Genomic DNA, 26,461 nt, shown 5'->3' with positions numbered 1-26,461 from the left:
GAATAGGAAGCCAGCCATACCCTTTCATACAGTTCGCTCTTGATAAGGGCTGCAGTGATGTGCTCTACCAGCTCTGTGGTGGCCAGCAGTTCCTCTCGGGTCAGCACCAGCCGAGCAGCTTTGGCGGGGAGCCCAGCTTTGAGGTAGAGCCTGATGGCTGCTAGCCCGTCCCCTTGGCTCTCCTTAAGTTCGCCTGCTCGCTCCTCTTGCTGTGTGTCCATCAGCCACTGGTAGTAACCCTGGCGCAGCTTCTCTACGGCTGGGTGTCCCTGGACACGCAACAGAGAAGACCCGGAGTCACATACCTCCTGCCCTGCTGCTTCCCAGACTTCTCCAATCCCACTGTAACAACAGAAACCCTCCCAGTCACCAATGTCCTAACTCCTCACCATATCAGGTCCCGGCCCCCGCCCTGTTGCAGTTCCTACAGTCTCCTTGACAAGAGGAGGTTTCTGATATTGGTGGGAGTGAGTTCTGAACAACTGTGGGGAAGACAGAACTGGTACCTTGGCCTCAGCCACAGCGATACATTCATCCCAACGATGTAGCTCCTGGTACATGTCCATGGCCTCCTCAACAGCGTTCTAGGGGAACCCGGGTAGAGGAAAGAGGGACACCAGGAAGATACGAGAATCAGAAATCAGCAAGCTCTCCTCAGCCCAGCTAAGATGCCAGCCTGTGTGGACTGAAAGCCTCATCCTTTATGTATACACAAGCAGAGGTGAATTTAGTATGAAACTAAAAGAAACTTAAGCTTCAGGGCACCTTATTTGCACAGGTTCCTTCCAAAGCAACTTTTCTTCTTTTTTATTTTTATTATTATTTTTTTTTCCAAAGCAACTTTTCTTAAAGAGGGCTCCTCAAATTGTATAAGTTTTGGCCTCACAAAATCTGGATCTACCTCCACACACAAGAATTGCAGAGACAGGCTCTGGAGTATACGGGGAGACAGCAGACTTTTTATGAAAGAAAGAAGTAATTGTAAGAACTAACACAGAGGAGGGAATTATGGAGGAGTGAAATGAACTGTATAGACCTTTCTGAAAGTTCTCCCCAGACCTTTGGTAGCCCAGCTGACCAGTGCTCATTCCTCCTGAGTTTGCCTCTCTATTTTTCCCTCTCTGATCCCCTCTTCCATCCAGTTCTTCTGTTCCTGTTACCTGTTCTAAGAAGATCATTTCGGCCAGCTTGTAGTTCTTCTCCAGCATGGCTAGACGTGCTCGGACCTGATAAAAGTCTGTTCCTTCTCCACCCTGTGGGGAAAAAGGAGGTTCTGCTTATTCTGTTGGTGCCACAGGAGCCATTCTGTCTGTGTGGCCAGAGAGACATGGAGGCTAAAAGGCTTAGGAAGCTGAAAACCTTCATGGGGCTTAGAGGCTCGAGGTTTGGCAAGCAATTCCAAAATGGTCTAACTTGAAGGTAGAGGTGTGGGGGGCAGGGTAGAGGAAGTTAGCCATGGCTGGAAAGCTAAGAGTCGTGGGGCTAAGTACCAGGAGAAATCTCAGCTTGAAAGACTGAACGAATCAGGAGAATACTTGCATATTCCCGAGACACTTGATCTGCAATCTCATTGGTCTCACGTAGGAATCGAGCTTTTGCTACATGGCCCAAAGCAGAAAAGCACCTATAGTATGGAAGCAATAACAGTAATATTATAATAGAATCATTAATTCATTGGTTCAGTAGATATACTGAGCATCTATTATATGCCAGAAACTGTTCTTGCCACTGGGGACACAAAAGGGATAAGACAGATGAGGGCCCAGCTCTTAGGGAACTTACTTTCTAGTGGAAACAATTAGTAAACAAATAAACAAAGATTATTTGAAAGAATGGAAAATAAAACTAAGGGGACTCCTTAAGTTGGTAGTCAGAGAAGACCTGTTTGGGAAGCTGACATCTGAGCTGAGACCTTAATACAAGAAAGAGCCAATCATGACAAGATGGAGAAAAATTATTCCAGGCAGAGAGAAAAGCTAGTGTAAAGGCCCTAAGGCAGGAGTGAGCTTGGCACGCTCAAAGGGACAAAAGGATGCCAGTGCGGCTGGAGACTAATGGGCAAGTACCCGATATGAGAAGAAAGCAGAGGCCAAATCTTGTGGGGCCTTAGGACATGCAAAGAGTTTGGGTTTTATACAAAGTACAATAGTAAGTTACTGGAAGGTTCTGAGCAAGAAAATGATACAATCTAATTTATGTTTTTAAAAACTTATCTCAGCTGCTATGGGGTGAATGGATCATAGGGGTGTAAGAACCGTATCAGTGAGACTAATTAAGAGGCTTTGCAACACAGCATGTAGATGGTGGTGGTCTATTCCAGGGTGGACACAGTAGACGTGAACAAATAAGAGATTCAGGATGCTTTTTTTTTTTTTACAATCACATGGATCACTTTTTATTTTTTACATATAGAATTTGACTTTGTGTTCATATATATATATGCATGTACACATGTACAAAATACTTGTATCTGTTAGCATTTTCTTTTTTTTTATCTTTATTGGAGTATAATTGCTTTACAATGCTCTGTTACTTTTTTCTGTACAACAAAGTGAATCAGCTATATGTATACATATATCCCCATATCCCCTCCCTTTTGAGCCTCCCTCCCACCCTCACTATCCCAAGCCTCTAGGTAGTCACAAAGCATCAAGCTGATCTCCCTGTGCTATGCTGTGGCTTCCCACTAGCCATCCATTTTACATTTAGTAGTGTATCTATGTCTATGCTATTCTCTCACTTTGTCCCAGCTTCCCCTTCCCCCACCCCTGGGTCCTCAAGTCCATTCTCTGCGTCTTTATTCCTGCCCTGCCACTAGGTTCATCAGTATTGTTTTTTTTAGATTCCAAATATGTGCGTTAGCATATGGTGTTTGTTTTTCTCTTTCTGACTTACTTCACTCTGTATGACAGACTCTATGTCCATCCACCTCATTACAGGTAACTCAGTTTCATTCCTTTTTGTGGCTGAGTAATATTCCATTGTATATATGTGCCACATCTTCTTTATCCATTCATCTGTTGATGGATATTTAGGTTGCTTCCATGTCCTGGCTATTGTAAATAGAGCTGCAATGAACATTGTGGTACATGACTCTTTTTGAATTATGGTTTTCTCAGGGTATATGCCCAGTAGTGGGATTGCTGGGTCATAGGGTAGTTCTATTTTTAGTTTTTTAAGGAACCTCCATACTGTTCTCCATAGTGACTGTATCAATTTAGATTCCCACCAACAGTGCAGGAGGGTTCCCTTTTCTCCACACCTTCTCCAGCATTTATTGTTTCTAGATTTTTTGATGATAGCCATTCTGACTGGTGTGAGGTGATACCTCATTGTGGTTTTGATTTGTATTTCTCTAATGATTAGTGATGTTCAGCATCTTTTCATGTGTTTGTTGGCAATCTGTATGTCTGCCTTGGAGAAATGTCTACTTAGGACTTCCACCATTTTTGGATGGGGTTGTTTGTTTTTTTGATATTGAGCTGCATGAGCTGCTTGTATATCTTGGAGATTAATCCTTTGTCAGTTGCTTTGTTCACAAATATTTTCTCCCATTGTGAGGGTTGTCTTTTTGTCTTGTTTACGGTTTCCTCTGCTGTGCAAAAGCTTTTAAGTTTCATTAGGTCCCATTTGTTTATTTTTGTTTTTATTTCCATTTCTCTAGGAGGTGGGTCAAAAAGGATCTTGCTGTGATTTATGTCATAGAGTGTTCTGCCTAAGTTTTCCTCTAAGAGTTTTATAGTGTCTGGCCTTACATTTAGGTCTTTAATCTATCTTGAGTTTATTTTTGTGTATGGTGTTAGGAAGTGTTCTGATTTCATTCTTTTACATGTAGCTGTGAAGTTTTCCCAGCACCACTTATTGAAGAGACTGTCTTTTCTCCACTGTATATTCTTGCCTCCTTTGTCAAAGATAAGGTGACCATTTGTGTGTGGGTTTATCTCTGGGCTTTCTATCCTGTTCCACTGATCTATATTTCTGTTTTTGTGCCAGTACCATACTGTCTTGATTACTGTAACTTTGTAGTATAGTCTGAGGTCAGGGAGCCTGATTTCTCCAGCTCTGTTTTTCTTTCTGAAGATTGCTTTGGCTATTTGGGGTCTTTTGTGTTTCCATACAAACTGTAAATTTTTTTGTTCTAGCTCTGTGAAAAATGCGATTGGTAGTTTGATACGGATTATATTGAATCTGTAGATTGCTCTGGGTAGTATAGTCATTTTCACAATGTTGATTCTTCCAATTCAAGAACATGGTATATCTCTCCATCTGTTTGTATACTCTTTGATTTCTTTCATCAGTGTCTTACAGTTTTCTGCATACAAGTCTTTCGTCTCCTTAGGCAGGTTTATTCCTAGGTATTTTATTCTTTTTGTTGCAGTGGTAAATGGGAGTGTTTCCTTAATTTCTCTTTCTGATTTTTCACTGTTAGTGTATAGGAATACAAGAGATTTCTGTGCATTAATTTTCAGGATATGTTTTGAAGACCCTGGATCAGTGTCCTTAGGACTTGCTGAGAGTCTAGCTGTGAGGGGATGGAAAAAAGGGACCAAGGATGACTCCTCGGCAAAATAGCAGCAGCTGACCTTTAAAGAGCACTTCCAACCTGTGCTCTTCGCACAGGTCCTCTCATTTGCTCTCCACTACCACTGCCATTTATCTTTACCATCCTGCAAGGTAAATTCTGTTATCATCCCCATTTCATAGAGCAAATGGAGAAACCAAGGCTTGGGAAGGTTAAGTTAACCTCTTTCAAGTTACATAGCTGGTAAGTGGAGCCAAGATTTGAAATCAGAGAGTCTGGAGTCCCATGTTTGTCCTATAAATTACACTCCTATACAACACCTGGAATATACAGATCAACACGTGGATTGTAGGGTATGAGTGTTAAAAACTTTGAAGGGGCACCTAGTTACAAGATTGGGGAATGACAACAATAAAAGACACACCCTTATGTGAAGTAACTCAGAAAAACAAATATCGTACAATATTGCTTATATGTGGAATCTAGAAAAATGGTAGAGATGAAATTACTTGCAAAGCAGAAATAGAGTCACAGATGTAGAGAACAAACTTATGACTACCAAGTGGGGAAGGAAGGGTGGGATGAACTGGGAGATTGGGACTGACATATATACACTACTATGTATAAAATAGATAACTAATGAGAACTTACTGCATAACACAGGGAACTCTACTCAATGTTCTGTGGTTTTCCAAAATGGGAAAGAAATCTAAAAGAGTATATATATATATATATATATATATATATATATATATATATATGACTGATTCACTTTGCTGTACAGCAAGAAACTAACACAACATTGTAAAGCAACTATAGTCCAATAAAAATTTAGAAAAAAATAAATAAAAGACATACTCATAATCTAGGATGGGAGGATGTTTGGAATAACTGTACCACAGACGGGTTCTATGACATCTGTTGGCACGGGAAGGGAAGTGCTGCCTTAACACTGGGGAGGAGCAGCCCACGGGGAAGATACCTGCATGGCCATCCCTCCCTCCTAGCTGCCTGGCACCTTGGTTCTACAGCCCAACTCACCTCTCAGCAATGTGTAGCTGCCTTGCTTCCAGTGACAGCTTACTCAAGGTTTTCCACATTGCCTCTGTTTCTGGGGTCATTTCCAGAGTCTCCAAGAAGGCTGCTGCCCTGGAGAGGGAAGGAAGCAAAGCACAAGGAATGAGTCCAGGGTCAGGAAGACACCGAGGAATACTAGCAATGGGACAGGAGAGGAGGGGGGCAGGCAATTGTTTGTCCTCTTTGTCTAATCTCCTCCCAGGACACCACGTTCTTTTTAGACATGGTCAGTTTTACTACCCATCCCAGGTCCTCAGAACCAGAATTTCCCACCACCTTGCTGGTTACCAGTCTAGCCCCTCACCTGGTGTAGTTGCCGTCATCAATAGCTGTTCCAAACTCAATAAGGCCCTCATCCAGTGTGTAGGCAACTGTAGTCACACCTTCAGTCACCATCACCTCGGTCTTTCCCCCGCCCCGCTCCAGACCTACAACATCACCCTGTAAAAATTCAACACCCCCATCCCACCAGAATTCCAAGTTAGCATTTCCACTGACTCAACTGCAGAAAAGACCCACCCTCATTCAACCCTACTGCTCGTACACTGAGGGAATTACAGTGGCCCCTGTTTTTCTAACATTTAGTTTCTCTCAGGCAGATAAAAATTCCCTATCTATGGTAATATCCTTGGGTTAAAGTACACTCATAGCTATGATGGCACTAATGGCTAGGGATAAGTTGAGAAAGTGTGACATCCACTTCCGCTATGGCCAGCAGTACTGCCAGCAGTACTATTTCTCGGTATTCTTAAAGGCCCTCCTGTTAAAATTCAACTTGAACATACTTCTTAATGTATTGCTGGGTTCAACTGAAGAAACCACTAGGAATGCTTCCTACTCCCTCCCCCCGTCCCCACAAAAAGAAAGCAAGAGAGAAAGAGGTCAGTAAGCTAAAACCGAAAAAACATGAGCAGGAAAAAATGGAAGGTGAGCAAGTAGGAAGAATACAGTTGCCCTGAAGGCAAACACAGTATTAGGAGAATAATGGGGATCCTCTCTTCAGTAAAGGGAACCAAAGGGGTACAGGTCATTAATATGCCTGATTCCTGCAGAGGCAAACACAAATCATCTCTGGAGGAAAACATGCCTATTTGAGGCCCTCAGGATTCCAAAAGATTACATTCAATGTAACATGAGCTCACAATAAAGAACTACCAAAATATAAGTTAACAGTTAACCAAAAAGTTAAATGAGTAAACAATACCTATAAATAACAGTTTTAGACCTCCATGGGTCTCAGATATCAAAAACAATAGTTATGAAAAAAGACAGTTATGATATATAAAATAATTATGTGTGAGATGTTTAAAGACCTAAAAGGTGAAATGAAAAATTAAGCAAGGGACAAGAGACTATCAAAAATGGTCAGTCACGTTGGAGAAAGAACCAAATAAAACCTTATGAAAAATTTAATTTTTGAAGTAAAAAACTCAATAGATGGTTTAAATAGCAGATTAGACAATGATGAAAATGAATTAATGAACTAAAAGATGTATCTGAAGAAATTATCCAGAATGTAGCATGGAGTGAGAAGGAGAAAGGAAATATGAAAGACAGGTTAAAAAGGTACAGAAGACAGAACAAGAAATCTAACATACATCTAATTAGAGTTTCGATGGAGAGACTGGAGAATATGATAGAAGAAGCAATGTTTAAAGAGATTATGGTTGGGAAATTTCCAAGACTGATAGAAATATGTGTACTCACAATTACAGGTAGCACAATATACCAAGTAGGATAAATAAAAAGAAATTTATAGCTAGACACACTGTGGTAAAATTTCAACATGCCTAAAAAAAGATTTTAAAAGCAACCAGAGAGAAAAGACAGATCACCTACATAGAAAGGGCTATTAATAATCTTGTCAGAACAAAAGAAGTCAATCAATGGGACAATATTTGCAAAAGGCAAAGAAAAAATAACTGTCAATCTAGAACAGGGGGGACTTCCTGGTGGTGCAGGGGTTAAGAATCCGCCTGCCAATGCAGGGGACACGGGTTCAAGCCCTGGTCTGGGAAGATTTCACATGCCGCGGAGCAACTAAGCCCGTGCGCCACAACTACTGAGCCTGTGTGCCACAACTCCTGAGTCTGCGCTCTAGAGCCCGTGAGCCACAGCTACTGAGCCCGTGTGCCACAACTACTGAAGTCCACGTGCCACAACTACTGAAGCCCAAGCACCACAACTACTGCAGCCCACGCGCCTAGAGCCCATGCTCCGCAACAAAGAGAAGCCACTGCAATGAGAGGCCCGTGCACTGCAACGAAGAGTAGCCCCCACTCACTGCAACTAGAGAAAGCCCATGCGCAGCAACGAAGACCCAACACAGTCAAATAAAAATCTAGAATTCAGTACTGAGTCCAAGTATCTTTCAAGAGCAAAGCTCTAAATAAAAACATTTTCAGATAATCAAAACCTGAACGTTTATCATCAAAAGACTTTCACTAGGGCTTTCCTGGTGGCGCAGTGGTTGACAGTCCGCCTGCCGATGCAGGGGACACGGTCTCGTGCCCTGGTCCGGGAAGATCCCACAGGCCGCGGAGCGGCTGGGCCCGTGAGCCATGGCCGCTGAGCCTGCGCGTCCGGAGCCTGTGCTCCGCAGCGGGAGAGGCCCACGTACCGCAAAAAAAAAAAAAAAAAAAAGACTTTCACTAAAGAAACTTGTAGGATAGCCTCATCCACCAGAGGGCAGACAGTAGAAGCAAGATGAACTACAATTCCGCAGGAAACTAAAAACCACATTCACAGAAATATAGACAGAATGAAAAGTCAGAGGACTTTGTACCAGATGAAGGAACAAGATAAAACCCCAGAAAAACAACTAAATGAAGTGGAGATAGGCAACCTTCCAGAAAAAGAATTCAGAATAATGATAGTGAAGATGATCCAGGACCTCAGAAAAAGAATGGAGGCAAAGATCGAGAAGATGAAAGAAATGTTTAACAAAGACCTAGAAGAATTAAAGAACAAACAGAGATGAATACAATAACTGAAATGAAAAATACACTAGAAGGAATCAATAGCAGAATAACTGAGGCAGAAGAATGGATAAGTGATCTGGAAGACAGAATGGTGGAATTCACTGCCACAGAACAGAATAAAGAAAAAAAGAATGAAAAGAAATGAAGACAGCCTAAGAGACTTCTGGGATAACATTAAATGCAACAACATTCGCATTATAGGGGTCCCAGAAAGAGAAAAGAGAGAGAAAGGACCCGAGAAAATATTTGAAGAGATTATAGTCGAAAACTTCCCTAACATGGGAAAGGAAATAGCCACCCAAGTCCAGGAAGTGCAGAGAGTCCCAGGCAGATTAAACCCCAGGAGAAACATGCCGAGACACATACTAATCAAATTGACAAAAATTAAAGACAAAGAAAAATTATTGAAAGCAACAAGGGAAAAATGACAAATAACATACAAGGCAACTCCCATAAGGTTAACAGCTGATTTCTCAGCAGAAACTCTACAAGCCAGAAGGGAGTGGCACGATATATTTAAAGTGATGAAAGGGAAGAACCTACATCCAAGGTTACTCTACCCAGCAAGGAACTCATTCAGATTCGATGGAGAAATCAAAAGCTTTACAGACAAGCAAAAGCTAAGAGAATTCAGCACCATCAAACCAGCTCTACAACAAATGCTAAAGGAACTTCTCTAAGTGGCAAACACAAGAGAAGAAAAGGACCTACAAAAACAAACCCATAACAATTCAGAAAATGGTAATAGGAACATACATATTGATACTACCTTAAATGTGAATGGATTAAATGCTCCAACCAAAAGAAACAGACTGGCTGAATGGATACAAAAACAAGACTCATATATATGCTGTCTATAAGAGACCCACACTTCAGACCTAGGGACACATATAGACTGAAAGTGAGGGGATGGAAAAAGATATTCCATGCAAATGGAAATCAAAAGAAAGCTGGAGTAGCAATACTCATATCAGATAAAATAGACTTTAAAATAAAGAATGTTACAAGAGACAAGGAAGGACACTACATAATGACCAAGGGATCAATCCAAGAAGAAGATATAACAATTATAAATATAAATGCACCCAACATAGGAGCACCTCAATACATAAGGCAACTAACAGCTATAAAAGAGGAAATCAACAGTAACACAGTAACAGTGGGGGACTTTAACAGCTCACTTACACCAATGGACAGATCATCCAGACAGAAAATTAATAAGGAAACAAAAGTTTTAAATGACACAATAGACCAGATAGATTTAATTGATATTTATAGGACATTCCATCCAAAAACAGATTACACTTTCTTCTCAAGTGCACAAGGAACATTCTCCAGGATAGATCACATCTTGGGTCACAAATTAAGCCTCAGTAAATTTAAGAAAACTGAAATCATATCAAGCATCTTTTCTGACCACAACGCTATGAGATTAGAAATCAATTACAGGGAAAAAGAAGTAAAAAGCACAAACACATGGAGGCTAATCAATACGTTACTAAATAACCAAGAGATCACTGAAGAAATCAGAGAAAATAAAAAAATACCTAGAGACAAATTACAATGAAAACATGATGATCCAAAACCTATGGGATGCAGCAAAAGGAGTTCTAAGAGGAGAAGTTTATAGCAATACAAGCCTACCTCAAGAAACAAGAAAAATCTCAAATAAACAATCTAACCTTACATCTAAAGGAACTAGAGAAAGAACAAACAAAACCAAAGTTAGTAGAAGGGAAGAAATCATAAAGATCAGAGCAGAAATAAATGAAATAGAAACCAAGAAAACAATAGCAAAGATCAATAAAACTAAAAGCTGGTTCTTTAAGAAGGTAAACAAAATTGATAAACCTTTAGCCAGACTCATCTAGAAAAAGAGGGAGAGGACTCAAATCAATAAAATTGAAGTGAAAAAAGGAGAAGTTACAACAGACACTGCAGAAGTACAAAGCATCTTAAGAGACTACTACAAACAACTCTATGTCAATAAAATGGACAACCTGGAAGAAATGGACAAATTCTTAGAAAGGTATAACCTTACAAGACTGAACCAGGAAGAAATAGAAAATATGAACAGACCAATCACAAGTAATGAAATTGAAACTGTGATTAAAAATCTTCCAACAAACAAAAGTCCAGGACCAGATGGGTTCACAGGTGAATTCTATCAAACATTTAGAGAAGAGCTAACACCCACCCTTCTCAAACTCTCCCAAAAAATTGCAGAGGAAGGAACACTCCCAAACTCATTCTATGAGGCCACCATCGCCCTGATACCAAAACCAGACAAAGATACTACAAAAAAAGAAAATTACAGACCAACATCACTGATGAATATAGATGCAAAAATCCTCAACAAAATACTTGCAAACAGAATTCAACAACACATTAAAATGATCATACACCATGATCAAGTGGGATTTATCCCAGGGATGCAAGGAGTCTTCAATATATGCAAATCAATCAATGTGATACACCATATTAACAAATTGAAGAATAAAAACCATATGATCATCTCAGTAGATTCAGAAAAAGCTTTTGACAAAATTCAACACCCATTTATGATAAAAACTCTCCAGAAAGTGGGCATAGAGGGAACCTACCTCAACATAATAAAGGCCATATATGACAAACCCACAGCAAACATCATTCTCAATGGTGAAAAACTGAAAGCATTTCCTCTAAGATCAGGAACGCGACAAGGATGTCCACTCTCACCAGTATTATTCAACATAGTTTTGGAAGTCCTAGCCATGGCAATCAGAGAAGAAAAAGAAATAAAAGGAATGCAAATTGGAAAAGAAGAAGTAAAACTGTCACTGTTTGCAGATGACATGATACAGTACATAGAGAATCCTAAAGATGCCACCAGAAAACTACTAGAGCTAATCAATGAATTTGGTAAAGTTGCAGGATACAAAATTAATGCACATAAATTTCTTGCATTCCTGTACACTAACAACGAAAGATCAGAAAGAGAAATTAAGGAAACAATCCCATTCACCACTGCAACAAAAAGAATAAAATACCTAGGAATAAACCTACCTAAGGAGGTAAAAAACCTGTACTCAGAAAACTATAAGACACTGATGAAAGAAATCAAAGATGACACAAACAGATGGAGAGGTATATCATGTCCTTTGATTGGAAGAATCAATATTGTGAAAATGACTATACTACCCAAAGCAATCTACAGATTCAATGCAATCCCTATCAAATTACCAGTGGTATTTTTTACAGAACTAGAACAAAAAAATCTTAAAATTTGTATGGAGACACAGAAGACCCCGAATAGCCAAAGCAGTCTTGAGGGAAAAAAACAGAGCTGGAGTAATCAGACTCCCTAACTTCAGACTATACTACAAAGCTACAGTAATCAAGACAATATGATACTGGCACAAAAACAGAAATATAGATCAATGGAACAGGATAGAAAGCCCAGAGATAAACCCATGCACCTATGGTCAACTAATCTATGACAAAGGAGGCAAGGATATACAATGGAGAAAAGACAGTCTCTTCAATAAGTGGTGCTGGGAAAACTTCACAGCTACATGTAAAAGAATGAAATTAAAACACTCCCTAACACCATACACAAAAATAAACTGAAAATGGATTAGAGACCTAAATGTAAGATTGGACACTATAAAACTCTTAGAAGAAAACATAGGAAGAACACTCTTTGACATAAATCACAGCAAGATCTTTTATGATACATCTCCTAGAGTAATGGAAATATAAACAAATGGGACCTAATGAAACTTAAAAGCTTTTGCACAGCAAATGAAACTACAAACAAGACGAAAAGACAACCCTCAGAATGGGAGAAAATATTTGCAAATGAATCAACGGACAAAGGATTAATCTCCAAAATATATAAACAGCTCATGCAGCTCAATATTAAAAAAACAAACAACCCAATCCAAAAATGGGCAGAGACCTAAATAGACATTTCTCCAAAGAAGACATACAGATGGCCAAAAAGCGCATGAAAAGCTGCTCAACATCACTAATTATTAGAGAAATGCAAATCAAAACTACAATGAGGTATTACCTCACACTGGTTAGAATGGGCATCATCAGAAAATCTACAAACAACAAATGCTAGAGAGGGTGTGGAGGAAAGGGAACCCTCTTGCACTGTTGGTGGGAATGTAAATTGATACAGCCACTATGGAGAACAGTATGGAGGTTCCTTAGAAAACTAAAAACAGAATTACCATATGATCCAGCAATCCCACTACTGGGCATATACCCACAGAAAAGCATAATTCAAAAAGACACATGCACCCCAGTGTTCATTGCAGCACTATTTACAATAGCCAGGTCATGGAAGCAACCTAAACGCCCATCGACTTACGAATGGATTAAAGAAGATGTGGTATATATATACAATGGAATATTAGCCATAAAAAGGAACGAAACTGGGTCATTTGTAGAGACGTGGATGGATCTAGAGACTGTCATACAGAGTGAAGTAAGTCAGAAAGAGAAAAACAAATATTGTATATTAACGCATATATGTGGAACCTAGAAAACTGGCACAGATGAACCGGTTTTCAGGGCAGAAATAGAGACACAGATGTAGAGAACAAACGTATGGACACCAAGGGGGAAAAGTGGGGTGTGTGTGTGTGATGAATTGCGAGATTGGGATTGACATGTATACACTAATATGTATAAAATGGATGACTAATAAGAAACTGCTGTATAAAAAATAAAATAAAATTCAAAAAGAAAAAAAAAAGAAACTTCTAAATGATATTCTTCAAGAAGAGGAAGAAAAGTAACTCCAGAGAGAAGATCAGCAATGAAAAAGGAAAAGTTGAACAGAGAAACTGGCACTATGACGGTAAATCTATACAAATTCTGTGTGTATAAAATAATAATGTCTAACTTTGGGGATAACAGAAGGGAACCAAAATACTAGACAACAGTGGCAAAGGGGAGGTAATCCCATTTAATCTTTTAGGGTCCTTGTATTGCTTGCAGTGCAGGGGGGGGCGGTTAGATGCTGATTAACTTTAGACTTTGTTAATTTAAATACATGGTGAACTTTTAAGGGTAACTGCTATAGAAATAGGATGTATAATCTTCAAACCAAAAAAAGTTAAAAAAAGAGTATTTAGAAAAGGACAACCCCCCAACCCCCCCACAAAAACTCAATCTTAATCAGTCTAAAATGAGGCAAAAAAGGAGAAAAAAAGAGATATAGAAAGAACAAAAAGGAAGTATCAAGTGCTCTACCCACACCCACACCAGTCATCCTAGCCTACCATAGGGGCCTCTTTTCTCTGTTTGCATAGGCTCCTCCCGGATTTTGGAATATTATTTGTGTGTGTGATGACGTTGTTATGGGATAGGAGAGAGGGTCTGATCAGCAGTCTTAAAAAAATGGAACTATGAATGGCTTTTGTACCAGAGAATCAGCACACAAGGAGGTGATATGGAACTATTCCTCCTGTTGGGGATCTTCCAGCCTAAGGGAACTCCATGTTATGACTTGGTGAATTCCCACTATAATAGAGACTCATACTCCAAGGGTCTAATATAATGTCAGGAAGCTGAACAAGTATGGCTCTGGGGCCTGGTCCACTGTGGGAAGGAGTCTAAGCGTCACCTGCCAACTCCACTAAGAGATTATGGGTGGTGGGCAGAGAAACCAAGCAGACTTCAGAGCCTACTCAGGGTTCTAATTAATCAGCTCAACACTATGGCTGAGGTGCCCTGATGTCAACATACCCTGATAGAGGACATGGTGACTCTCTCAGGTGCCTCAATGTTGTACCACACACACAGGTTGTTTCGGTTCTGAGCTACCAGCACATCACTTCCTGGGACCCATTGCACGTAGGAGCAGAAGTTGAGGATCATTGTCTTAGAGCAGCTTTCAATATCATATAGGTGCAACTGAAGGAGGAAGAAGTAGATAGCACAATTAAAAGGAGATATGGGTGTCTTCTCATCTTGACAATTTTCCTAATGGTGAAATGTGGTGAGCTAACCCACCAGTCACGTACATGCTGAATTTCAAAGCTTACTCATCTTCAACCATAAACCCTTCAAGTTTATGCTGAGTTGACATATTCTGACTCTGGCCAAATAAGAGATGATCAAAAGAGCAAAGGTCTACACCCTAGGAATTTAAGTTAGGTGAAGGTCAGACTTTTTTTGGCTGCGCTGAAAGGCGTGTGGGATCTTAGTTCCTGACCAGGGATCGAACCTGCACCCCCTGCAGTGGAAGTGCGGAGTCTTAACCAGTGGACTGCCAGGGAAGTCCCAGACTTTCATTCTTAGAATAACTCTGGGCCAGAGTTACCAGCCTGGATTACAAAAGTAAGGGCACCAGTCAAATTAAATGGTCTGGAAATTTGTGATGGCTTTCGCATCACAATGAAAATGAAACAAAAAGTCACCAGAGAGTCCCTTTTGCCCCTGAGGTTGAACTCTTTGGTGGTACCATATTGAGATCAGAATCAATAAGGGGCTAGGGGGAGACTGTCCTCAAGCCAGCTTCAGTGCCATCAATAAGTGTAGCTGAAGAGCACTGGAGCAGTAGGTGTGGGTTAAGGTCAGCTAGGCGTGAGGAAGAGGAATGCAGGCGTAAGGATGTTTCATGAGGGCACAGATTTGTAAATAGTAAGAGAGACATCAACTCCCAAATTCCTCTCTTGACTTCGGTGCCATCATGACACAGTCTCCTGAAGGGTAAAATGGGATGGGTGGTGATAGCAGATACAAAGAATGTTGATTCTTCTGTGCCTTTTGCTATGCTAATGGCATAGCCCCAAGAAATTATGTCCTATCCTGCCTCCCACAGTCCCTGCTGGCAGTTAGTACCACATCCTTTATGGACCAGTCTATGGCTAAGGCCTTAGCAACCCTCCTCACACGAAGTTTCCGGTCCCTGAAGAGAAGCTTGTGCCCAGTCTCGTTAAGTTCCAGCCAATCCACACGGTTCTCATGGCTGATGGTGCCAATGTTGTAGCCACCAATCAGGTCCACTAGAGAGTAAAGGAAACAGGGTTAATCACATACAAGGCATGAGGTGGCCTGTGAAAGTCTGGCTTTAAGAATGTTGCATTAGTCTAGAGAATGTCACTCAGGAATGTAAATGGGCAGTACAACATAACTTTGCTAAGATGCTGTATTTCTTCTAAAATTATAGAGGTTTTGTTTAACTCTGCAGTTATTAACTCAAAAGATCCAGACTCATCAAGAAATGTGATTCCTCTCTGGGACTCTTGGAGTTGTCTCAGAGCAGGTCAGAACTATAGAGCAACTGGCTTCTGTTCTCATGATGAACCACAATTAGAGCAAACACACCAGTGACAGAAAGCTGATGAACGAAATGACCCTGGTGATCATACGTGCTCCAAGGAGTTACCTGCATATCTGAGTGGCAGTGATATAAGAACACTTAGGGACAAAGAGTGGTGAAGGCACACAGACAAAATAGGAGGAACCTCTAACTAAAGTTAGGCTGGTCAGTGCAGACGATGAATATTAGTTTGGTCTGAATTTCGTAGGCAATATAAGAAACAATCATGTTTAGAACAGACCACTCAGGGTTGGTTAGGGTGCTTTCAGGGAGTCTCTTGAACAAAGCCCATTCACAGGTCTTATTGATATACATTATCAACAAGCAATGTGCCTGCTTTTGTTACCTACGCTTAAGCTGAAGACCAAATGCCAGCAGATGTCCACTGCTGGGAAGACCAACTTAAAAATGAATTTTCCTTTAATTAAAAAGCAAAGTGATAAATCCATGTTTTAATGCCCCGATTATAAGTACAACCATAGAATGCTAGAGCTGTGGGGACCCTATTTCTGTGAGCACCCTGAAATTACACACAAAATTATGCATGTAGATATTTTTCTGGGAAAGGATCTATGCTTTTAATTAGATACTCAAAGGGGTCGATGACCCAAAATGGTTAAAATAAGAACTCTGTCAATGTACATTGAAGATAAGACCTACAGAGAGAGGTGACTTGTCCAAAATCTCACAGCTCATTACTGCTGAGAGAACTTAGGCCACTGGAACTTAGAACTTAAGCCACTGGACTGTATTATTATTTCTATTATAGATACTTACATTTCTGAGCTCAGCAACTTCATGTGAAATAGAAAGTTCATGAAATGTAAAAATATCTTAAGAACAGACCCATATGTATATGGAAACCTGATTTATGAGAGATGACATTACATACTAGTGAGCGAAGAATGGACTTTCGAGCAATGGTTAAACGTATGGAAAAAAAATAAAATTAGATTCCTACCCACATTATGCACAAAAATAAATTCCAGGTAAAAATCAAAATTTTAAATGCCAAAATACAGGAGGGAGTAGGGAGGGATTTCTTAAATAAGACCTCAAAACCCACAAACTATTTATTAAAAAGTGATATACAACACTGTAAATTTAACTATACTTCAGTAAAAAAAAAAGTGATAAAATGGACTACATTAAACTTAAAAATGTCTAAATACTAAGAAATGCTGAAAAGGAGAGAAAAGACAAGCCACAGGCTGAGACAATAGCTGCAATGCAAATAACCATCAAAGCCTACACACACACACACAGAACTCCTTCACGTAAATAAAGAAAAGACAACCTAATTTTAAAAATAGGCAATGGATATCAACTGGCAATTCACAGAAGAAATCCAAATGGCCAATAAACAAATGAACAAAAAAATTAAAACAATGAAATATATTTTCATATACATCAGATTGAGCCAAATAATGAAGCCAGGCAATTTCAAGCATTGGAGAGGAAGTGGAACTGTGACTGCTGGTGGGAATGTAAATTGGTACAACCTCTTCAGACAGCAATCTGGAAATATTTTAGTGAAATTGAAGATGTACCTCTTTCATGATTCAGCAATTCCATGCTGGGTATAAACCTTAGAGAACTGAAATACTATATCAGTGAAAAACCAACAAATGTCCATCAATAGAGAAGAGAGAAAAGATCCAAGGTAAAAATAATGAAATGTGAGGATTTGACAGAACTGGGTATGGGTACACAAGTAATAATAATATTATTATTATGAACAGCTAACATTTATTAAGCACTTATTATATACTAGGCACTAGTCTAAGTGCTTTTCATATGAAGTAGGTCCTATTTTTATCCCCATTTTGTAGATGAGGTACATTTTGTAGATGAAATTGAGATACAGAAAGGTGAAGTAATTTACCTAAGATTACACAGGTAGTAAGTAGAGAAGTGGGGAGATTTGACTCCAGAGCCCTGTTCTTAATACCTACACTACCTGGATATGTTATTCTCTAAACTTTTTAGAGAATACCATGCTATTCTTTATACTTTTTTCCTATGCTTAAAACATTCCATGATAAAAAATTAACTATTAATATATACAGTACAATTTATAAATGTGAACATTTGTGAAATGCACATAAAATTTGTCATCACTACTTATTAATGACAAACTATACAGAAAGTAAGGCCCCTTCCAGTTCTAAGAATCTGTGATCCTATGAAGTCTAAACAGGAAAATTCTTAAATTTGCTAATGGTTCTTTTCTACAATTCACAATTTTCCAGCCCTGAGATATATGCCTAGAGAACGTGAATAATTATATGGGCAGGCCTATACATACCAATGCATCTGTATCTAGACTTCTAGATATAGACATATGGATTTAAACATTTCACATATCCCCTGTAAGAATGAGGTCACACATTGACCGGATGCCTCTCAGATTCCTGGATTCTCCACTGCACACAACCCTGTGACATGGAAGTGCTTTATAAACATCTATTTTGTTACTACAATTATGAGAGAGTCTTACTCACCTATAGCAATAGTCTTAATATCAACAAGATAAGCCAATTTCTTATTATCCTCCGTTCCTCGCTGGCACCTCTCATTAATACGGACACTGAAACATGAAGGGTCAGGTGAGGCAAAATGGGCTTAGGTAGCTGGGATGTTTAATAGGAGCTCTGAAATACCATATGGGATGAAGATTTTAGATTAACCTGAGGATGTAGGAGATAGAAGTCAAAAGGAATTCTTTTGGGTTTCAAAAATTTAGAGAACCTTGTGGGGTTACCTGATGAGATGGGGGTTCATGAATTCAGTACGTACAGAACCCAGGGTATCATTACTCCCATATTCCACCAGGGTTAGCTCTCCAGCATTGAAGATCATGCATACCTGGGGGTGAACGGAATTGTTATACAGTGGAAAGATTACATGAAGAAAGAGAGTCGAGGGAGGTGTACCACGAGTTCAAAGTGACACCCACCTTTCTGTTTATTCTATTCCTCTGCCTATTTCACCCTCCCACTTTATCTGCTGTTTTCTCAACCCCTTGCCACTTGCCATCCTGCTACACAGAAGCTAGAAGGAGGCTTATCAGGACAGTGATGGTGAATCAAGCTCTACTCACATTTTCATTTTCAAAGAAATACTTCTCATTGCCACCAGATCCCTGCCAAGCTACCTGTTAAGGGGGGAAAAGACATAAGGGACAATGTGGATAGCTATCCAAGACGATGCTGAAAGAACAGGGTGGGATGCAGAGAGATGGAGTTGGGGGAGGCTTTGACATTGCACAAAAGAGATGCTACGTCAGATTTTGCCCTAATCCCTATGCTTCTGGGAGATGGTGTAAAAACAGTCCAACAACGGTGATTCATATTCCGGGATTCTAAGCCTCCCGGGTCTCATCCCCTGAAGCCAGGTCCCCAACACCAGAATGTTAGAGCTTCCCATGGAGATCTTCCCCCAGGGACCCTGGCTTGCCTGAGTAGCACCTCAGGATGCCCCATCCCCACCTCTCCATTTTTGGTTCCTACCTCACTAAGGCGATTAGTGTTCAGGTCCCCCAGCAACAGTGTGTCTGACGTGTGGGCCACCAGGTAGCGTTCTTTTCCCAGGATTTTCACCTCTTCCACCTCATAGCCATAGTGTGACTTGAGTACCACTCGGGTCCCCGATGAGAGGTTCTTCACAATCACCTTGGTAGGAGACGAGTCTGAGCTCCCCAGGCTTCCCCCAATCCGAAAGAGGGGTGAACATGCTGTGCCCTTCGCCCACCTTCACAGGGCTGACTAAACAAGGTATCATCTTTTTTCCTTGCCTGGCCTAGGATATTCTTGGTAAAAGGGACACCTCACATTTACATAATGCTTTACTATTTATGAAATACTTTAATATATTATCTCTTTTGATGTTTATAATACATAGGGTTCTGAAAGTTCCACTGGGTTAAACCAATCACTCTCCCTATGTTCCTGTAGCTCTTTGTACAAACTTTTATGATAACTTTACCACAGTGTGCTGTATTATTTTCTGATATGTCTGTCTCCTTTGCTAAAACGATCTTCTCAAATAAGGGACAACGTATTACAGATAACTATCTTTGAATTCTCAATGCTTAACAGTGCTGACACATAAAAAGAATGGATAAATATTTCTGGAGAAAATGGAAGACTAAAGGAATCAATGAATAATAAATGAACTAAGTTCCAAGATGCTAAAGGAACTAAATAAAAGAAACTAAGAAATGAGCTTGCAGCATCATACACAGTGAGTTCAGAGGCCTTAGAACAAAAGAACTCAGAATTATAATCCTATTTATCAACTTCCCCAGTTGCCATCCTACAGGCAGTGAAGTTTTAAACCAGGAAGATGTAAATGGCAATCTCTGTACCCCTTAAACCTGGTAGTTAATACTTTTCTTACAATAAGCTGTAAGAACTATAGCAGGAAAGTTGCCAGAGAGTTGCCCTGACACATTCTATTCCTCAGAACAGCTCTGCCAGAGGTTGATTTGACTCTGTGCTGTGGCCAGACCGCAGGGAAGTACTACAAGGATGAGTGAGCCATGGCAAAATCTCAGTGTGGCAGGCTATCAGCCGCTCACCTGGCTAGGTCCCACATACGTCAACTCAAACTTATTCTTGTAAATGCTCCTTCGGAGGCAGCAGTCAAACTGTTCCACTCCACCACAGAGTGTGCCCTGGAAGGGAAAGTGACAGCATAAAGGGTAACGCACACAATACGTAGGCATGTAGAGGGTATTTAGAGACACTCTCAAATCCTAGGTTCTAGAATCTACAGAAGAGTTGGCAGTAAAAGGGCTGGTAGTTTTTGGAAGTACCAGCAGGAAAGAGGTGGCAATTGCAGGACTCAAGAGCATCACATAGTGATGGGATATAAGGGAGAAATCATCCCTGCCTATAAAACTCTTGTCCCATTTGGCCTCCAATAAGGTACGCATTTCTCTTTCCCCTGTAACGTCAGAGTTTTAGGTTGTGGTCAAAAGGGAAGAGGACATTCTCTAGTGTCAGGAGAGGGTGCTTTAGGATAGGTGGGATTTTTCTTAATTTGAAAAAAGTCACCAAAGCAGAAAGGGGTTACTAGTCACACACCGCACAGAGTCGTGAGCCATCCCGCTTCCAGGCCAAGGCAGTGATGGTGTATAAGTTGGCAATCTCCTTGGGCTTTGCCTCTTCCCAGATGCTTCTTCGAGGGCTCCAGTTGAGTACCCGAAGTCTGAAATTAAGTATGTGGCTTTTAGAAGAGTTGGAGGCTGAGAAAAACTGAAAATGGGCCTGTAACGGAAGGAAATTAGTCTTGCTACATCAGAGAACAGAGGAAATAAAAGAGAACAGACAAGTTGGGAGGTCTAGTAGGAGAGGACAAAAGTGTTCAAAGGAAGTAAATTGGGAAAATCAAGTCAAAAGTAAAATGGAGTAAGAGAGATAGGAGTGGAGAAAATAAAAAGAGACCGTGGCTGGTGAGAAAAATGAGCTGTTAGCGATAGAGAAATATGGAAAAAGAAAAGAGAAATGGTAGGAGTCAGAGAAGAAAGAAAGGAAGAGACAGACACACATGAGACTGAAGGGGACAGAAAGACAGGACTGACAAAGCTGGGGTTAAAAGCGCTCCAAGGAAGAGATGGGACCCAGACTCTAGCTATTTATTCACCGTTCCATCATTCATTCATTCATTCACCAAACATTTGAGCACGTATTATATACTAGATGCTAAGCTAGGCCCTGGAGACTTAAAAAAAAAGAGAATAATAGGCCCTCTTCTCAAGGGCTCTTCAATTTAACCAGTTAGATACAAACACCAAACTATAATATAATGTGATAAACACTAAGCCAGTGGTCTGAAAAGGGGCAAAGGGAGCACAAAGAAAGTGGAGATGAATTCTGCTGTGGAATCCCGGGGAGAGGCAGAGACACAACAAGAGCACGGTGCATCTTGGAACTGCTCACACGCCAACGGACGGTGGGAACAGGAAGAGGAAAGTGCACGAATTAAAACTTAAGAATCACTTGATTCTGATCCAGTCTCCCACTCTGGTTGAGAAGCAAAACTGGACTAAAGAAGAGTGTACACAGGGAAAGCAGGCAGAAGCTGCAACTGGAAAGGAGACCCACCTGTCATAACTTCCCAGCACAACAGACTGGCCCCCAGGACTTGCTGCAGCTGTGGTGAACTCCCGTTCCTGAGGGTCACGGCTATAGTCAAAAGTTTGTAGCACGTGGCCTTCCTTTCCATAGGCCACAATCCTCCGATCACAGCCTGCAGCCACAATGCTGTTGGTTGCCCAAGCCAAGGCATAGGGTGGGCATGGGTGGTTCACCAACTTCCCCTAAGACAGAAGTAGAGGGTTTCAATCACTCTGACTCTGAGGACTCCACCTCAGAAATTTCTCATTCCTAGCATCTGACACACTCACTCTGAAAATCCTGCTCTGCAGGAATCTTTCTCCCAACACTTTCCCACCCCAAGACATCTTAATCCGAAGACTTCACAAATTATCTTTCTGTCTTACACTCACGCACACATCTTTTATGACATATATACACACTTACTGACCTTGTGTTCAAGAGGGAACCTCAAAATACGTGTGTCTGCAGATCTTTAATATTCACCTAATAAGGCCCCCCAAATGAATCTGTCCTACACATTAACCAATACCATATAGGCCCACAGGGAGCATATGGCCCCTTTATTTCAGGAGGGACACATTTAATGATTACACAAGTAATTCTTAACATAAATGATTCAAGCAATAGAGAATCACATAGATTAAAACATGAACCTTCCTTTAATCCCCCATATTTTCCCTCTCAAGAGTAAACAACCCTTTTTTTCTATGAATTTATATACATAAATATATATTTTACATAAATGAGAATAATTTTCACTTTTCATTACTCTCGGAGTCTTTATTTCTCTTTGCCTCAAGGTCCCTTCCACCTGATTCATCCTTTCCCATAAATATTAAGCTCTGGCCTCCGAAAAACAAATCCTCTCTGTGGCCTCATCCAGGTGTCTCTCTGCCTGAGGTCTCATTCCTCTAGCCTCCTCTCCCAGCACCACGATCTAAATTCCTTAGATGTCCAACCTCCTCTCGGAGAGTTCTTGGGATTTCCTTCTCCCCTATTCCAGAGCATCCTTTATTCATACCTGTGACTCTCCAGAGCCTTCATCATCAAAGAAGTACCTAACAATGGTGCCATCTGCATGACCAGAGAGAATTCCTTTCCCAGAGCAACTAAAAAAGGGGAAAAGGAGGAAAGGAGAGAAATACAGGAAGACATTAGAGCATCCTGTCTCACCAAGAAAGTCCCCTTTGTCTGTCAAACACTACCCTACCTGCGGTTCCTGCTACCAGCCCTCTCCACCTTTCATACTATGGTCCCCCAGTCCAGAGTCCCCTATAGATTTTCCTACCATTTCCAAGCTTTTGGGGTACCGCTCTTCCTTACTCACTTTGTTGTCAGGGACACCACGTAAGAATCTGTCCCATAGATGGTAGATGATTTATTAGTTTTGGTGTTTGCCAAACGAACCTGAAAATGGGAGAATGGACAAAAGTCCGGTTAGGCTACTTTCAATTTCACCCAGGTCCTAAGGAAAGAAAAAGAAAAAAACAAAAACTGTTCCCTGGGTAGTCTCCCCAGTACACAACTTGACCCTAAGGGAGAAGATTAACCATATACCTCTTTCCAGAACCGTTATCCCCATGCACAATATCTCCTTCCCTCCAATTTCTCTTCCCTCCTTTACCTTCCCTTCAGCCAGTCCAAAGACAATGATGTATTCTGCTGGCCACTGCAGACAAGTAACAGCACTCTGTAAGAAAGAAAGAATGAAAAGGATAAACCTGTCTATGTATGTTAGCACTTTGATAACAACCTGAGCCTGAACATCCCACCACATGCCACCACTCCAACCACCTGTAGGGAAGGAGAGGAGGGGACACAACTGGGCTCTAAGGAGGAAAGCACAGGGGGATGAGCAGCCAGGCAGTACCATTCACACAGTAGGAAAAGTCAGAGCCAGATGTTAACAAAGGCAACTTCTCATTGTATTTATAAGCGGATATACTGATACATGCTTGCTCATCCTAATCTCCCAGGGACTGGTTTGAACTTTACCGTCTGGATGAACTTGTTACAGATGACTTTCTTGTCACCCCTGTCAAATAAAAGGAGGGAAGCATATTACAAACCACTTCCATGAATAAACGGGCACAAATGATGCTGGGGGAGGGGAGGAATTGTAGATACCTTCCCTGGCCCGCTAGTGTTTCCTACCACTCCACAGAAGCCCTCAAAGGAGCCTGAGTAGCTTTGGAAGAATAACAAAGACAAAACATCACTCCAGGCTCCCCAGGATCTCACAGGGCCTCCTTGTTGATCTAAGACTGACTCTTCCAGGGATGGGATCATAGAACACGTGGTGCATGCAAAGGTAGGGAAGCTACAACAACGGACTCCAGAGGGCCTCTGCCTTCCAAGCCCCAGCTGGCTCCTCAACCTCTCTATTCCCCCCTTCCCAGGGAGGCATTTCTTCCTGCCTTTCCCTTCTTCTCTGGGACACCCCATCTCCCAATCTCTATCCTCACCAATCTTCTCCAATCTTGTAGACATAGATGATGTTGTCAGTCTGTCCTATGGCAATCTTGGTGGAATCAGGAGAAAAAGCCATGCCCTTCACCATATAGCTCTTCCTGCCATACTAAGAGTCAAAAAGAAAAAAGGAAAGAAAAAGAAGTAATGAGTATCCTTAAAATGGAAGAAAAGGTGGACTTCCCTGGTGGCACAGTGGTTAAGAATTTGCCTGCCAATGCAGGGGACATGGGCTCGAACCCTGGTCCGGGAAGATCCCACATGCCACAGAGAAACTAAGCCCGCAAGCCACAACTACTGAAGCCTGTGCGCCTAGAGCCCGTGAGCCACAACAAGAGAAGCCACCACAATGAGAAGCCCACACACTGCAACGAAGAGTATCCCCTGCTCGCCACAACTAGAGAAAGCCCTCACGGAACAACGAAGACCCAACGCAGCCACAAATAAATAAATAATAAATAAATAAATTTTTATATATAAAAAAAGAATACTGTGCTCGAATCTACAAAAAGAAAAAAAAAGAAGAAAAGGTGCCTGTGTGACTGTAGTGGGCTTGAGGGCTTTATACTGAGAAAAGGAAGGGCGGGCCATTTCCTATGCCTGTGGCTAGGAAGCAGGATAGGAAGTTTTCTAGATTTATAGAGTCCCATCAACAGATTAAGGTACACATGAACGTTCCCTTCACCTTCATGTCGGCTGGTTTGGTGGAGAATTTATCTCTTCGCTCCCCATGTTCATCATACAGCAACACCACTCGGTCCACTGCGCAGACAGCAAATTTGGCATTGTTCTGGGACCATGCCATGCAGGTGACCTTTGCAGCTCCATCCTGCAGAAGCAAAGGGGCAAAAATAAACCCAGGTGCTGGTCTAGAATGCCAAAAGCATTTCTAGTTCCATTACTTCTAGTGTGACTCTGGTCAATTTTCCTTCTAGCACAGTCCTTAAAACAAAGAGATCCCCATAATCCATCCAGGTCTCCAAGGCCATAGAGCCCTGGATGGTGAGAACAAAGTGCTTCTAGAAACCCATAATGCAAATGCACTAAGAGGTGACATGGAAAATCAACTGTACCAATGTGTCCCTGCAGTGGCCTCCTTATTCTCTCATTCCCCAGGTCTGCTACTGAAATAAATGCAAAGTTTTGGTCTTTAGCCATTCATTCAATTAATGTTTTTTGAGTACCTTAATAAGAAAGGCACTTGGCCAAGGGCTAAGAGAGAGACAAAGAGCAAAACATGGTCCCTGCCCAAGGATCTAATAAGATGGTACAAAAAATGGGAAAAGTCCCATAAGAGAGGCACATATAAAGCACTGTAATAGTTTGGAAAAGTCTGAGATAATTTTCCACTTAAATGATCAACATTAAGCTTTGAAGAATGGATACAGTTAGGTAGGGAAATTACCTGAGGTAGAAGGAATGGCATGAGCAACGGCAAGTTCTGGTCAATAAATAGTAATTTAATTTAGCTGAAACTATATTGTAAATAGCAGAATAGAGGAGGTAAGTCAGGAAAAACAGACAGAGGCCAGTTCAACAAGGGTCTTTGAAGCTAGGCTGAGTTTGGGCTTATTTGGTAGGAAAGGGAGAGACAGTGAAAGTTCTGGAATGGGAATTAAAATAATCAGAGTTGTGACTTAGGATAAACAATGCCACTTTGGTTTTTGTCTTTTTTGTTTTTTTCCTTAACAATCTACTTCACAGAAGCCCAAGTTAGAAGCGATCAACTCCCAGTGAATTATTCTTGCCATGTCTGCCCCTTCCACCACCAGCCCTCGTGGTCTGTGGTTCTGCACTAAGGATTTCCCTCCTTGAAATAAAAAATTTAATTTCTGCTCCAATTGTTTAACTACTTGGGCTCTACAGCCCTGGCTTAAAACATTGTTAATTTTTACTCCTAACCTACCCACTTCCAAAGTCAGAGGTAAAAAAGGCATTTTTCATCAAAGTCCTCAAACCGGAGTCA

General features: G+C 41.0%; 1 protein-coding gene across 1 annotated transcript in view; it reads right to left on the bottom strand.

Moving 5' to 3' along the window:
• Positions 1-26,461, bottom strand: part of IFT172 (intraflagellar transport 172) — a 42,167-nt gene that overhangs the window by 13,486 nt on the left and 2,220 nt on the right. Inside the window, exons 2-22 of the mRNA XM_022574200.3 lie at positions 25,181-25,324; positions 24,492-24,604; positions 24,022-24,061; positions 23,651-23,716; positions 23,354-23,433; positions 23,048-23,135; positions 22,012-22,226; positions 20,992-21,115; positions 20,484-20,579; positions 19,414-19,575; positions 19,005-19,058; positions 18,666-18,769; positions 18,406-18,491; positions 15,472-15,584; positions 14,323-14,490; positions 5,904-6,040; positions 5,564-5,671; positions 1,540-1,624; positions 1,161-1,253; positions 507-584; positions 21-269 (exon numbers count right to left, since the gene is read on the bottom strand). Of these exons, the coding sequence (XP_022429908.1) occupies positions 21-269; positions 507-584; positions 1,161-1,253; positions 1,540-1,624; positions 5,564-5,671; positions 5,904-6,040; positions 14,323-14,490; positions 15,472-15,584; positions 18,406-18,491; positions 18,666-18,769; positions 19,005-19,058; positions 19,414-19,575; positions 20,484-20,579; positions 20,992-21,115; positions 22,012-22,226; positions 23,048-23,135; positions 23,354-23,433; positions 23,651-23,716; positions 24,022-24,061; positions 24,492-24,604; positions 25,181-25,324 (2,403 nt within the window). The remainder of the gene's footprint in view (positions 1-20; positions 270-506; positions 585-1,160; positions 1,254-1,539; positions 1,625-5,563; positions 5,672-5,903; positions 6,041-14,322; positions 14,491-15,471; positions 15,585-18,405; positions 18,492-18,665; positions 18,770-19,004; positions 19,059-19,413; positions 19,576-20,483; positions 20,580-20,991; positions 21,116-22,011; positions 22,227-23,047; positions 23,136-23,353; positions 23,434-23,650; positions 23,717-24,021; positions 24,062-24,491; positions 24,605-25,180; positions 25,325-26,461) is intronic.

Source organism: Delphinapterus leucas, chromosome 13 (assembly GCF_059928025.1).
Source record: "Delphinapterus leucas isolate spDelLeu-1000000601 "Yukka" chromosome 13, BTC_Dleu_Yukka2, whole genome shotgun sequence".
NCBI lineage: Eukaryota > Metazoa > Chordata > Mammalia > Artiodactyla > Monodontidae > Delphinapterus > Delphinapterus leucas.
This window is presented reverse-complemented; position numbering and strand designations above follow the sequence as displayed.